Source organism: Eublepharis macularius, chromosome 8 (genome assembly GCF_028583425.1).
Source record: "Eublepharis macularius isolate TG4126 chromosome 8, MPM_Emac_v1.0, whole genome shotgun sequence".
NCBI lineage: Eukaryota > Metazoa > Chordata > Lepidosauria > Squamata > Eublepharidae > Eublepharis > Eublepharis macularius.
In genome coordinates this window covers 140,816,617-140,832,318 of record NC_072797.1, presented here as the reverse complement: position 1 = coordinate 140,832,318, position 15,702 = coordinate 140,816,617, and the positions used below count along the sequence as shown (strand labels likewise).

The 15,702-nt window shown below is 45.1% G+C and overlaps 1 protein-coding gene across 2 annotated transcripts in view; it reads left to right on the top strand.

Moving 5' to 3' along the window:
• Positions 1-485: 485 nt before the first annotated feature.
• The window catches only part of WRN (WRN RecQ like helicase), a 109,057-nt gene continuing 93,840 nt past the window's right edge, over positions 486-15,702 (top strand). Inside the window, exons 1-6 of one of the 2 annotated variants that reach the window (XM_054986098.1) lie at positions 486-619; positions 4,190-4,290; positions 6,541-6,656; positions 8,647-8,792; positions 11,688-11,836; positions 15,502-15,651. In XM_054986098.1, the coding sequence (XP_054842073.1) occupies positions 4,216-4,290; positions 6,541-6,656; positions 8,647-8,792; positions 11,688-11,836; positions 15,502-15,651 (636 nt within the window). In that variant the 5' untranslated portion in view covers positions 486-619; positions 4,190-4,215. Of the gene's footprint in view, positions 620-4,189; positions 4,291-6,540; positions 6,657-8,646; positions 8,793-11,687; positions 11,837-15,501; positions 15,652-15,702 lie in introns of those variants that run through there. The other variant, XM_054986100.1, reaches the window with a different exon arrangement.

The following is a 15,702-nucleotide window of genomic DNA, read 5'->3' as shown; positions in this document are numbered from 1 at the left end:
TGCCGCCCGCCCGCAGGGAGCCGGCAGGAGCACCCTTCCCCAGGCGGGCGGGTCCTGCCGCCGCCCGCTTCTTGCCGCCTCTCTCGCCGCCCGGGTCGTCTCCTCCCCAGGGGGGCCCGCGCCGCTGGCAGGAGCCGCGGCTGGGGAGCGCCGGGGAGCCGGGCGGGGCCGCGAGGGTCGTTTTCTGCCGCGGAGCCGCCGAAGACCCTTCCTCTCTCTCACCCGCCCTTTCCTCAGAAACGACAAACTACAACCCCCAGACTGCCCTGCGGCGTCCTCGGCGGGCGGGCGAGGAAGCTTCTTTGCGCACGCGCCTCACCTCATTTCACCTTCTAGAGTTGACAGCGGCGGAAAAAGAGGGGGGGGGGCGGCGGCAAGGAAGGTCTGAAGGGAAGGCGAGACGTCATTGCAGTGCGACGGGGAGGTAGGCTGGTCGTGACGCATGTTGGCGCGACTGGCGGGAAGATTGCTCTGAGGGGAAGAGATCTTCGGCCAAGTGGGATGAAGCGAGTCTCCTCCCTGAGATTCCCCCTGCCGGGCCTCGGGGCGGTTGGCCTGTAGCTCTCAACTGCCGGGCGCCTGGAGGCTGCCGCTGGCCTGTGCTGCAGCGTCTCTTTCGGTAGGCTGCCGATGCTAATGCTGCGGGGGGGGGGGGTGGATTGGCTCAGACTGGCTTCAGGGCCACGATTCTCAACGTTTTTCGAAAGCTGCACGGCCCCCTACATATGCAAAACCGAATGACTCCGGAGGGCTTGCTTCCGCCAATAATAAGACGGTCGGTGCTCTGAGGATACGTGCTTCGATAAAGGGACACTGCCGTGCACTGTCTGTTACAGTCGTTTATTATGTCGTGTCAAATTGCTTATGTCCAGCTTCTACATTGTTTCAGCTCTGTATCAGACTTCTCCTTGTTTTCAAATTTCTGCAGTCCATGCCTGATCGTATTGTTTATTGACTGCCCCGGCTGTTGAATGTATGGAATTACGCTCTGTAATCCACCTTGAGTCTCAGTGAGAAAGGTGGACTATAGGTAATGTAAATAAATAAATAAAAACTTAGGGTTGTGCCTTAATTGCTAGAAACCCACTTGCTTTGGGTCCTCTGACTATATAAAACAGCCCTCCCCAACTCCTACTCTGGGCCCTAGTCACAGCCACTGCAGACCCCTTAGGCAGTAGGAAGGTGCCCATTCATACTTGTGAGACTTTTCAGTCTCAAGGTTCATTCTGAGGTTGTACCTACCCTGCAACAAGTGACCCTAAATGCAGACTAAAATATCTTTTAGTTTATTGAATACAAGTTACAGAGAGTGTTTGCAAAGCATAAAGCACTCTGAAGCAATAGGCAAAGGAAAACAAATCAACCGTACTATTGCTAGCTACAGCTGTCCAGCAAAAAACGCGTTAAAACGTGATGCCTAAGCTTCTCTGATGTAGCTTCTTAGCTGACAGGTTCTCAGCATTAAGTTTGGAGTCCATTGCCATGCCATGCTAGTCGAGGTATATTGATGGCCAGAGGCATGGAAGCAATCTTCTCTCACACAAGATGGTAAAGGAATAGTGCCTTAGAGAAGGAAACTGTGTGTAGCAAGGAGCCAGCTTTTCAGACCTGCTGATGTCACGCTATCAGCTAAGAGCCAATAAGGGCTCACTTGGTTAATCAGCATTGCTAACTGTGTGAAATTAAGGAGTGAAACTAGGGAGGGTGAGAACTAGGACCTCAAGGACAAATCCCTTGAGAACTGGCAGAGGCCTGCAGGTGTTGGAAATTAACAGGCCAGCACATTTCTTTTTCTCAGCTAGGCCAGAGCCAGGACTGCAACAATTTACAGCCTGAACTAGAGTTCAGTGACCTTAACCAAGATCTTAAGGATTGAATAGGCCTGTTCCTTACACTGATCACTAGGAAAGCATCGTGTTGGTGGTGGTTAGAGCACAGGTGTAGAGTACTGGAACGTGTGTGTAGATCTGAAGTATCTGTTTGGCTTGCATAAGGTCCCAGGGTCAGTTACTGGCATCTCCCGTTAGGAGGATCAAGTAGTAGCTGGTATGGATGTATTCAGCCTCAGACCATGGACAGCCACTGCCAGTCAGAGGAGACCGTACTGACCTGGGTAGGCCAAAGGCTTCACTCATTGGATGGTGGCTTCATGTGGGTTAACCACAGTTATTCTTGAGAAGGGTGTTGAAGGAGGGAGGATCAGGCAGTCAGTGATGCGAAAGACTTTGTTGTGTGAGCATTGTCGCTCGGAGGTGACGAAGCTTGACTTTGATAGGCCAGTGGTCTGATTCGGGATAAGGCAGCTGCATGTTGGTTCAAGGCATGAAGTGACCTGGGGCAAATCATTCTTAGACTAATCTGCCTTATAGCGAAGAAGGGGGAAGGCCTGTTGCACTCACACGTCAAGCTGCTACTCGATGTCAGCAAGTGATGCTGATCAAGCCGTGTATTCGGTTAATGCTCTTCAGTCTGTGATCTCTGGTAAAGACTCCTCCCACCCTCCCCTTGCTGCTTCTGTTCGCCTCAGGAAGTACGACTGTTTGTACTATTCAGCAAAAAGAGGGCAGGCAAAATGACATAGTGAGCACAAGGGGGGGGGGCGAAATGGAGCTGAAGGTGAAATGTGCTTTGTGAGCTCTTTTGAGGCTTCTAAGGTTCAACAATATCCTTTCTAGAGTTTAGCTGGCCTTTGCCACGCACGTTTCAATGAATTTATATGGGTGAATATTTATTTTATATCTAGTTATAGTTCACCTTTCTCACTGAGACTCAAGGTGGATTACCTAGCGTGAGATTAGCACAGTTAATATCAAGGGCATTTCAATAAACAATGCTATAGGTTAAATAAATGCAATTTTACAAAGACTTCAGATCCAATACAGAGTTGGAGAAATGCTGAAACAGAGCATAAGCAATTCTAGGACTAACATTAGACAACATAGAACTACTCAGTAGGGTCATACTTAAAGCAACAGGTAGTACATAGGCGCACATACTTAAAGCAACCAGTAGGATGTAAGGCAACGTGGTGGTGAAGACCACCTCCCTACAATACAATCCTCCTATCTGAGTAAAAAAGCCTCTTGAATATATCAGTTTTGCATCGTTTGGGAAAGCCAGGGGGGTGGGGGCTCTCCTGACCCCCTCAGGCAAGCAGTACCACAGGGCAGGGCCCACCACAGAGAATGCACATTTCGCCCATGTGCAGGAGACCCTGTTCAGACGAGTGAAGCTGCTGCGGAGGAACACAGGGAGAGCGGTGGTCCCGTGAAAATTTTGCTCATAGTTGCTTGTTGTTTATTTATATCTGCCCTTAGGGAAAGTGGTCAGGGCATTTGCTTAGCCTGCAGAAGGTCCCAAGCTCAATCCCTGTTAAAAGGAAAAGGTAGCAGGTGATGAGAGAGACTATTTCCTGAGACACTGGAGAGCAACTGCCAGTTTGAGCAGACAATACTGACCTAGGGGGACCAGTGATCTGGCTCAGTATAAGGCAGCTTCATGTGTTTATGTGTGCTTTTCTCCCCACTGGTAACTCCAAACAGCTCAGTAAGAAGCTTACAAATATAATTTAGACTAACAAAAAGGAAAAAAACCCACAGCACAACTTCAATTCCTGGACTGGTCTAGCATCCAGGGGCCTGGCTCATTCAGGGCCAACCCTGGCCCTGTGGCTTGTGCCTCATGCCACGGCTGGGTTAAATACCTCTAGCACAAGTTCAGCCCAGATCTCATTCAGCTGACACAGAGATGTTCCCATCCGTCTTCCCCTTTTTGTTGGAAAAGAGAAGTGAGTAGTCAGCTAGACTGTTACTCCTTTCCTTTATTACTATGTATCTCTGACTAAAGGTCTTGAGAAAAATAGTACAACCACACAATACAATATAGAACAATAAACATTAAAACAAATAATGGCAAAATAAATTCTATTTCTGTGACAGCTTAAAGAAATCACAAATGCTAAACATTTGGCTACAGAACGTGGTATTTTCGGATTGGTGTCACATAAGATTCAACAGGCATTTGATATTTGCAGGATAGGTATTAATCCAGAAGTCTCTGAGTGGTGCCTTTTGGGGACGGCTTTGTGACTGACGGCTTGCCTTTCTCCATGATGGTACTCAAACTGCAGTTTTTTGTGATTTTTTCTTCAAAGATGGTATTTTGTACTTGTACTTTCATCTAAATACAGGTGTAGATGAATAAACCTATTGGAATATGGATTGTTCTTCAAATAAGATTCCATTATGGATGACCAAAGAGACCAGCGTGAATGAGCTGGATGACAAAAAGGTAGGAAAAAGCAATGTGTGTCTGGGCCACCCAAAGTGGTAACAGTAGTGCAAAAAGTAGTGTAAGCTGAACGGTTGTGATTGAAGTTTGTGACTAGTGTCTGATAGAAACTGCCACGAATTTGTTGTATGTTTAGAACCAAGGTACCAGGGCTTTTTTTTTCTGGGAAAAGAGGTGGTGGAACTCAGTGGGTTACCCTCGGAGAAAATGGTCGCATGGCTGGTGGCCCCACCCCCTGATCTCCAGACAGAGGGGAGTTGAGATTGCCCTCCATGCTGCTGGAGTGGTGCGGAGGGCCATCTAAACTCCCCTCTGTCTGGAAATCAGGGGGCAGGGGCACCAGCCATGCGACCATTTTCAAGAGGTTCCAGAACTCCGTTCCACCGCATTCCAGCTGAAAAAAAGCCCTGCAAGGTACCACAATTCTGCCAGCTGCAGCAAACTGCATTTGACAGTTTTTAACACAAATATCATGTTGCTGATTTCAAAGGGCTGCTTGTAAGTGAATCTATTCAGACTTCACAAGGTGGTTTTACGAATGCCATGCGCTCCATCTCTGTATGTCGGAATAGGAAAAATCTTATTATGCACGTTGGCATCTTGAACATGGATCCGCTGCATGAATTAGGTTCTTGAGCAGGTGTCTTCATATGGCATCTTAAAGACACACACTTTTTATTCTAGCATAGGTTCTCATGAACAGGATACGCACGAAAGGTTATGGCATAATACTTATTTATTTATATTCAATTTATACTCTGCCCTCCCCACACCAGCAGGCTCAGGGCGGATGACAACAAAGCTTAAAAACACATTTCACAGTTCAGGCCATTAAGACCATTAAAAGCATAAAATACTTACATGCCGTAGTTTAAAATACCATATCTATATAAATATTAAAACAAAAACATAGCAGCACATAATCTGGACGACCACCTTTTCGCCATCTCCAAAGCGTTTTTACCAGGAAGATACGTGGGAGACGGAAGGTGTCACTGGAAGGGAGGGCATATACTTTATTCCCCCCGGCTTGGGGGGGGCGGGCACTGCCTAGCATCAACCATATGCCTGGCGGAACAGCTCTGTCTTACAGGCCTGGCGGAAAAATAACAAACCCTGCCAGGCCCTGGTCTCGTTGGACAGAGTGTTGGCCCTGGCCCTGGTTGATGCTAGGTGGGCCTCCCTAGGGCCAGGGATCTTTAATAGATATTTATCGCTCGAGCGAAGAGTCCTCTGGGGTTCATATGGGGAGAGGCGGTCCCGCAGATACGCATTTGTTAGACTTTAAGGTGGGCCAGTTTAAAACAGTCATCTCCCTGCAAAGACTTTCCTGCTGGAAGATTGAATCACTGAATCTTGGAACATTATCCAGCTATATTGGAGCGTTGGGAGCACGACGGGCAAGTGCAATTTGTAGTGATTGACTGATATTTGGTACGGACAGTACTTCATTTGGACCATCGAATCCCCCTCATTTATATGAATTGAGATGGTGTTGACTTTTGATATGGAATGTCGTTGAGTCAATATATTGTCTGACTTTATACAAAATGTTGTCGATATAATGTGTACTGAGAATGTTGTACATTTTCTCTATGAATATTTATAGCACGGTAGCACTTTAAGATATTTGATATTCATTGCTTCATTTTGTGTTTGAGAGAGCTTTTTTCTACCTCTCATTACAGTTGCTCCTCTCATTACAAGCCTCTAAGTTAGGTTTTCAGACTTTCAAGTGTCACAGGATTTCTATTTATTTTTGCCGCAACAGATTAGCAGTTAATTTGACGGATATTCCCATGCATGCTTTACGAAATGAAAATTTATAAGAGATAAAAGGTAACACACAGTGGAGTCTTCAGACCTATATGTAATTCTTCAGATCTGTATTCTTGCCTATTCAGTATATAGCAAAATCTATTGAAGTAATTTCTTTAAAGATTAGAGGGCTGCCTTCCTTTTAAGAGCCTAGAAATGAATGAAGCCTGGTGGCTGGCTGTCAGAAATATGTTATGCTTGAGCTAAATGGAAAATGAGGGTCAGAAGTTTAAATCAAAGTCTAGTGTTTGGCACAATAGGGCTTCACTAACACTCAGTCACAAAACTTTTAATCTATCTCTATATAACAGCTTTTGGTATATATGTCAGAATGCAAATGTCCTGTCTGATATGCCAGAATGAGTGGAACCTTACATAATTTTTCTTAAATGTGCAATCCTCCAAGTTGCCTTTTTCATTTTTATGAAACAGAGAAATCCAGTCCAGCGGAGTGTCCTGGAAGACGACCTTCCTTTCTTAGAATTCCGTGGCTCCGTTGTCTACAGCTGTCATGCCAGTGATTGCTCTTTACTCTCTGAGGATATTATGTAAGATGCTTGCACTTATCATTTCAGTATTTTAAAATAAAGTCTACCTCTAAATATATACAGCTAGTTATAGTTCCTTCTTATCACTGTTTTGAGCAGCGATGAGTCATTAATGTATCTGATAATTTACTAAATATTCTTTACATCCCAGCCTTTCCAAAGGCATGCTCAAGGAGGCTAGGGGAAGCACATTTTGCACAAAGCAATTCCAAGGCCTCAATGAAAATTAATTATAAGATTTAAAGTGTCACCCTAGGTCATTTATATCTTTCTAAGTCCATGGCCTTAGAAGGGTGTAACTATTTATAACAGCATTCTTAAGAACTGTAATAGTTTTAGGAAGGGGGGGAGTCTGGTTTTGGGTCCTGTCACCACTTCATATCACAATAGCTGTGAACACGTTTTGGCTTGGCCCTATGCCGCTGTTAGCATCACTATGACAGCAGTCATAATGGCAAACAGAGGGTTGGGTTTGGCCCAGCCTTTTATTGCAGTTAACTGCACTGTTCAAGTCCCCACCCACATACGTTCCATCCCTAGTTTTTAAGGCTATTTCCTTATGATCTGTAAAGGATTTTGGAAACCCATAGAGTGTTTTCCTTTTCATTTTCTCTTGATTATCTTTAGGGACAGTTGTTAGTGCACAAATTGTTATATTAGTTTTGCAACCGTATCTTATTATGCCTGATCACTTGGATGCAAATCTCCATTGAGCTTGTAACCTTAATAAAGTTTTGGTAAGCGCGAATAATTGTTTTCCTTATCTTTGAAGCATTTTTGTTGTTTCCTAGTTATTGTTTTAAGGGCTGTGTCAGAATTTAGAAGACAATTGGTCCTTAAATTTAGTAAGGAACAAGCAACCCAGAATAACAGCCCACAATAGAAATTGAGGGCTTTTATTCTGGGTTGCTTGTTCCTTGCTTGTTCTACATTTTATTTCCTTGTAGCAGAAGCAAGAGGGTGCTTGCAATACTTCCCGTGTAAAACTCAGCTACTGCTTTTACCCTATGTAGCTACAGTCCACTACAGCTGTAATCATAGAAGAGAGGAATATTTGCACAAAGCTAGGAGTGTTCCTGCAGCCGCTCACGCTGCTGAAGAGGCGAGCTGCTTTTCTGTCTACATTCTAAAACACAGATGGGAAGCAGAATGTCTCTTCAACATGTGGTAGCAATGTAAAATAATCCAGCACTTTTTGTTTTGTTTTATTTCTTGGGGGCTCAGAGATTCCTAGCAAGTGTCCTAGGAGCTACCGTTTAAGAACTATTTCCTATTTTTGAAAGAATTTTTCTCCAAAGTCCACACGTTCTTAATCATTCCTCTACATCAGCTGTGCTGATGTTGACATACTGCTTTTGGTACTGATGCAAATAGTGATATGCAAACTAGGAGCCAGAGCCAGGGTGTGCACCATCTCTTACGTCTTCAGCCCCAAACCCTCCTATTCCTTGCTGTAACAATGATTTAGTGGTTAAATATGTGCAAGTTCAAATTCTGATCAAGAGAGGAACCTAGGCTAACATGAACTATAGTGAGCATTGGTGCAGATGTTAATTCTAAGCCGTGGTTAAGGCAAATAAGGAAGATCGGGGACAGAACAACAACAACAATATTCGATTTATACACCAACCTTCAGGATGATTTAACACCCACTCAGAGCAGTTTTCAAAGTATGTCATTATTATCCCCACAACAAAACACCCTGTGAGGTGGGTGGGGCTGAGGAAGCTAGAGGCTGTGACTGACCCAAGGTCACCCAGCTGGCTTCAAGTGGAGGAGTGAGGAATCAAACCCGGTTCTCTAGATTAGAGTCTCACGCTCTTAACCACTACACCAAACTGGCTCTGAAGAAGGAGAGAGAGGGGGCTGCATGTTTTTGAGTCTTGCTTCCTGAGTTGTCAACAACAGTTGACAAGAAACCAGCATTACATTGGCAGTAGACCTTAGAAACAGTCAATTGAAGCTTAACCTGCATTTTCAAATCTTCCAGTGCAACCTTGTCTGATGGAGCTGTCCTGGGATTTGACATTGAATGGATGCCATCCTATATTAAAGGGAAGGAAGGAAAAGTTGCCTTAATCCAGCTATGCGAGTCTGAGAAAAAATGTTACCTGTTTCACGTCTCAACCATGTCAAGTCAGTACTTTAACTTCAATTTTTGAACAAAATAGAATCACCACCAGACTCGTACGCTCTAGGACAATTGCATACTTTTTCAAATGCAACTTTACAATACAGATTTTCTTGCCTTTGCACATGGGCAGCCCAGAGAAGAAAAGAACTTTGCAGCCTGTTTCCACTAAACAAATTGAGAACCCACTTCCTGTCATGTGAGTCTTCTGTGTGCATAAAGGCTCTGCCCCCTCCCTACAGAAACACTCAGCTATGTAGCCTCCCACAAAGAAGTCGTACCAAGTGACCCTGCTGCAAGTGTAGTTAGGTTGTGCGTTGAACACCGTGCATCCCTCTTGCTTCTTCTGGACCTTTCGTTAGGTCTTGTTACCACTGGCCTTGGTATCCTTCTGGATTGTGTACCTGGGACTGGTTGGCGGGGTAGAGGCGGCACTGTTTTATAGAGCTACTGGTCTTTTCCAGAACCTGGTGCAGAACGATTACAGCCCTTTGGCCACTGATCTTTGGTTTCTGATGAGTTCTGCTTTCTCCCATCTATTTTGGATCTGCTAGGAGATGTTATCCAAAGTTTTGGAGTACAGTGTTCATCAGTATGAGATGACACAGAACTTACTTTCTCTCCCTGTTATTCTCTTCCCCGTTATTGTTTAACATCTAAATGCGCCCCCTTGCCCAGCTGGTGCGAAGTTTTGGGCTTGGGTGTCATCAGTACGCCGATGACACCCAGCTATATCTGTTGATGGACGGCCAGCCTGGATTGGCCCTGGGTGTCCTGCAGCATGCTTTTGAAGCCATGGCCGAATGGTTGAGGCACAGTCAGCTGAAGTTAAACCCCTCAAAGATGGAGATCCTGCCCTTGAGTCGTGGGAGCGTGGATTTGGGGGCCCGGCTTCCGACACTTGATGGGGCCGTGCTGACACTGAGGGTTAGGAGCCTGGGAGCGATCCTGGATGCCTCCTTGAAAATGGAGGCCCAGGTCACGGCAGTTGCCAAGTTGTCGTTCTTCCATCTCCGACAGACCAGACAGCTCTCCCCCTATCTTTCGACCCACAACTTAATTACAGTGGTCCAGGCAACGGTCACCTCTAGGCTAGACTACTGTAACACGCTCTACGCAGAACTCCCCTTGAACTTGATCCAGCGGTTACAACTGGTCCAAAATGCGGTGGCGCGTGTCATCACCGGAGTGTCTTCTAATGCACACGTTACACCGGTACTGTGCCAGCTGCACTGGTTACCGATGGAATACCGGATCAGGTTCAAGGTCTTGGTATTAACCTACAAAGCCCTATGCAGACTGGGACTGGTGTATCTGCGGGACCGCCTCTCCCCGTATGAGCCCCGGAGGATGCTTCGATCCAGTGACAAGCAGCTGTTAATGGTCCCTGGCCCCAGGGAGGCCCGCCTAGCATCGACCAGAGCCCCAGGGCCTTTTCGGTCCTGGCTCCAACCTGGTGGAACGCTCTGTCTAAAGTGACTAGGGCCCGGCTGGATTGGCTATCTTTCCGCCAGGCCTGCAAGATGGAGCTGTTTCACCAGGCGTACGGTTGACACTGGCAGGGCCTCCCCACCGGCCGACTAGAGGAGAACGTGCCCCCCCCCCACTGGAAGTATTTACTGCCCAGCCTTGTTAAATAACTTTGGAGATGGCTGGGTGGTGGTTTTTGGAGAAGTCTGCTGCTGTGTGTTTTTAAAATATTTATATGGTTTCATTGGTTTTAAAGCTGTTTGTATTTTAAATTATTATACCGGTTGTAATCCGCCCTGAGCCTGCTGATGCGGGGAGGGCGGAAAATAAATTGAATTAAATAAACAAAACAAAACAAATAAATAAATATTCCAGTTGATTCCAGCGAGGTGGTGGAAACACTTGACCAGTGTCTGGAGACAGTGAAGGGTTAGAGGTGGGCAATTGGATGAACAGAGAATCTAGACACAACCAAAGTTTTGTTAGTCAATCAGTCTAAACCGGTATTAAGCTTACAACTGATTTTGGATAAGTTTGGTCTCTGGGGTTCCTCCGGGGTCCAGTTTGTGAAGCAGGCTGCCAAAATGAGTAGGAGCGCACGTTACAACTTAAGCTTCTTCGCCTGTGGAACCCACTAAGGGAAAGGCAAATTCAGATTTGCATTGGTATAATTCAGATCAAATTATTGTAATGCACTGGTGCCAAAATTAGAAGGGTGTATAATTCTGGATGGCACCCTCAGTTTCTTTTGTTGGCTGCCGCCCCTAACTCAATGGTGGCAGCGGGCTTAGAAGGGTGTGACTCTGTCTGAGATGCCACTGCGATGTTCTCAGTTTATGGGTGGGAAACTGAGGCTGATTCGTCGTGGCTGCGTAGGACTTTGAGTACCTGCCTATTGCCCATCTGCCTCCAGTACGTCACTGGATCATTTCTGTATATTGGGTTGGATCCAGTACAGCATTTCTGCAGGTACAAAGACTTCCACCCACAGAGTGTGAGTCTCCTTCTGCCACAGCAACTTGAAAGCTCCTCCAGATCTGGCTCAGGGGGAGAGTGGACCTGAACAAGCAGGGTTTTGCGGGGGGGGGGGGGGTCATTGCCTGCTGCTGCAAGAGCAGGGAATTGTGAAAGCCACAATCTGATGGTGGGAGTCCATTGACAACCTACCGGGTGACGCCATCCTAGCCACTGTGGGTGTGGAGGCCCTGTACACCAACATCCCACATGCGGATGGACTGCAAGCCACCAGGTTATGCTGTATCCCATCTGTTAGACCAAAGGTTTGATTTCCGGTCTAACTTTATTATTTTTACTTCATGTTAAACATCATTTGTTTTTTATTATTTTAAATTATTGTAAACAGGCTATATTTATATAAAATAACTAAAATTATTAACTAAATTGTTATGTGTGTACTTAATCTGTTGCAGGCTTCCCTGTGGGACTGAAAAGGCTGCTTGAAGATAAAAGTATAAAAAAAGCAGGGGTTGGTATTGAAGGAGATAAATGGAAGCTGATGCGTGATTTTGAGATCCGATTGGAGAACTTTGTAGAGTTGGCTGAAGTTGCCAACGAAAAGGTAATAATTTATTCTTGGCATGGGGTGGATAGTCAGCAGAGCATTCGGGGAGGGTCAGCTGTGTGGGGAACAGAAAGCCTCTGTTCTCCTTCATCTGCAGATATATTATATTTTAAATGAAATTTATGATACAAGGAAAATAGATTTTATGAGATTTTCCAGGGCGATTGTTTTTTATCTTGCAGAGCCCTGGGCTTCTTTTTCTTTCGCCTTTTGTGTTTGCTTGTCAGGCACCTTATTTCCATGATAACATGAAGCTTTTCTTGATTTATTTGCAATTTTAAAAAAATTTGAATACTCTCAGGCTGCTGTTTTACATCAACCAGAATACAATCCCATTTTAGCTGATTATTGTGTTGCTGATATGGGTGCTATCAGCAGATGTAAAGGAGATGTGGGCGGCAGCATAAATATCCTGTTGATGTGCTGAAGCATTTCAAAAGTTGTTTCGAGTATTATGGAACTTGCTTCAGATCAGCCCAGAGCAACTGAATTAATTTCCCAGGCAGCTATTTAAGGGACACCACTGACTTCCTCAGGAAAATACAGTCCATTGGCAACCTACTGGATGACGCCATCCTAGCAACCGTGGATGTTGAGGCTCTGTACACCAACATCCCACATGCGGATGGACTGCAGGCCACCAGGAACGTTATCCCGGACAAAACCACAGCACACCTCGCCACTGAACTTTGCCACTTTGTACTTACTCACAATTACGTCAAATGTGGGTGACAGTCTATATCTACAGGTTAACGGCACAGCCATGGGCACATGCATGGCACCAGTTCGGATCAGGCATCTGATGAAGAGAACTTGATTCTCGAAAGCTTATGCTACAATAAAATAAAATTGGTTAGTCTTAAAGGTGCTACTGGACTCTTTTTGATTTTGCTACTACAGACTAACACGGCTAACTCCTCTGGATCTATGACAATATGCTAACATATTCATGGCAGATGGAGCAACAACAACATTCGATTTATATACTGCCCTTCAGGACAACTTAATGCCCACTCAGAGCAGTTTACAAAGTATGTCATTATTATCCCCACAACACCCTGTAAGGTGGGTGGGACTGAGAGAGCTCTGAGAGAGCTGTGACTAGTCCAAGGTCACCCAATTGTCTTCAAGCGGAGGAGTGGGGAATCAAACCTGGCTCTCCAGATTAGAGTCCCGTGCTCTTAACCACTGCACCAAACTGGAAGCAACACTTCCTCAGCTCCCATCCACTAAAACCACTCCTGTACTTAAGGTTCTTGGATGACATCTTCATCATTTGGACCCGTGGGAAGGAAGCCCTTGAGAGATTTCATCAGAACTTCAACAGCTTTCACTCTACTATCAACCTGAGTCTGCACCACTCTACACAACAGGTACACTTCCTGGACACCACGGTACAACTACACAATGGACAGATAAATACCACCTTATACTGGAAACCCACAGACCGATGCCTCCAGCTTCCACCCTAAACATACCACTCGGTCGATTGTCTGCAGCCAAGCCTTACGTTACAAACTTATCTGCTCCAATGCTCTTGATCAGGACTCCCACTTAAGAGATTTACAACACGCATTTTTGGGGCTACAGTACCCACCAAATGAGGTGAGGAAACAAATGGACAGGGTCAGATTAGTACCCAGAAACAGCCTGCTCCAGGACAAACCAAAAGGAACTAACAACAGAACACCGCTGGTTGTCACCTATAGCTCCCAGCTCAAACCCATCCAATGTAGTCAACAGTGATCTACAGCCCATCCTGGAAAATGATGCCTCTCTCTCACAAGCCCTGGGTGGAAGACCTTTCCTTGCCTACAGACAGCCCCCCCAACCTTTAAATGACTTCTTACTAACAACCATGAATTGGCTAACAGAGTTACCAACACAGGTACCACACCCTGCAACAGACCCAGATGCCAACTTTGCCCTCATATCTACCCAGAAAATACAAGTACAGGACTTAATGGTGTCAACTTCACTATCTCTGGCTATTACAACTGCTCATCCTCCAATGTGATATATGTGGCAACAATGTCCCATCTGCTCTGTACATTGGACAAACCAGCCAACCTCTGCACAAAAGAATAAATGGACACAAATCTGACATTAAAAATGGCAGCATCCAGAAACCAGTGGGAGAACACTTCAATCTACCAGGACATTCCATCAAGGACTTAAAGGACACCATAGTTCAACAGAAACATTTCAAAAACAAAATCCAACAGGAAAGCTGCTGAATTGGAATTCATATGTAAATTTGACTCAGTCAGACTTGGATTGAATAGAGACTATGAATGGTTATCTCATTATCAGAAGTAACTGCCTTCAGATTCTGCCATGGAGGGGAGGGGTCACACCCAGCCTGGACTGTGCGTTTCGCCTCTTTCATGACTTCTTGTAACTTAATTACATTTACATAACCCTCACTCCTTGCACCCTCTCCCTCCTTCCCTCACCACCTTTATATCTTTGGCCAGTTCTTCATACCCTCCATTCATCTGACGAAGAGAGCTGTGGCTCTCAAAAGCTTATGCTACAATAAAGTTGGTTAGTCTTAAAGGTGCTATTGGACTCTTCACTGTTTTCCCAGAAAGTGAAAGGTGTAACAATTTGGAAGGATGGAGACTGGGTCATACCAGCTGAAATTTTTACTTGTCAAAAATATGGATTGTGTGTACTCGCTTTTCCCTTGGCTGTCATTTTGCCCAATGTGTATAGCATGTTATATGCTAGGCCTTTGGATTCCCTTGTTCCAAAGGCATTAAACAGTGAGCCCTGGAGTGATGGGTGTGTTCAGCTAAGAGTAATCGCATAAGAAGAGCCATGCGGGGTCAGACCAGTGGCCCATCTAGTCCAACATGCTGTTCACACATTGGCTGATCAGCTGCCTCTAGGAAGCCCACAAGCGTGCCTGCAATAGCATCTTCCTGCCAGTACTCCCCAGCAACAGATACACTATTTCTGGTACTGGAGCAAGCAGATATCCATCACAACTGGTAGCCACCATGACTAGTAGCCATTGATAGCCCTATCCTCCATTACTTTGTCCAGTCTCCTTTTGAAGCCTTCCAAGCCATCACCACATCCTGTGGCAGTGAGTTCCTCAAGTGAACTATGTGCTATGTGAAGAAGTACTTCTTTTGTTTGTCTTGAAACTCCCACCCATTAGCTTCAGTGAATGACTCTGGGATATGCCTTTGGTTCTCAGTCAAATGATACATGTATTCATCTTGTTTACTTGTTAGGTCTTGACATACTGATAAGGTAAAATAGCTAGTTTTATTATTATTTTAGTGTTCTTTTAAGTATTTTTTGTGAGCTGCTGTCTTGGAAGCCTTGGAACTGAAAGTGCAGCCTGGGAATAAGTTTTTTAAATAATTAAGATTTTTAAACGGAGTTCAGCAGGAGCTGTGTGCTGTGGAAGGGTTTTATGATATAAGACCTCCTTAAAACCCTTTCAGAGCACACAGCTCCTGTTGAACTCCATTTAAAAATTCAATTTGTGTTTCTAAGACCAATTTAAAGTAACTTTTTATCAATGAATGATCTTATTTGGAGTCATTCCATCTCCATCAGTTTGTGGATCCCCCTCCGCTGCAAACTGATTCACTGATACAGTTTCAGAAATAGTTTGTGCTTAACTGTGACTATCTTATTTTTAGCTAAAATGTAAGGAGGTCTGGAGCCTGAACAACCTCGTAAAACATCTGTTCCACAAACAGCTTCTGAAAGACAATTTGATCCGCTGCAGCAATTGGGAACAATTTCCGCTCACAGAGGAGCAGAAGCTGTATGCCGCTACTGATGCATATGTATGTACAAAAAAAAATTCTATTTTTCCCTAGGTTATGTTTAGCAAGGTG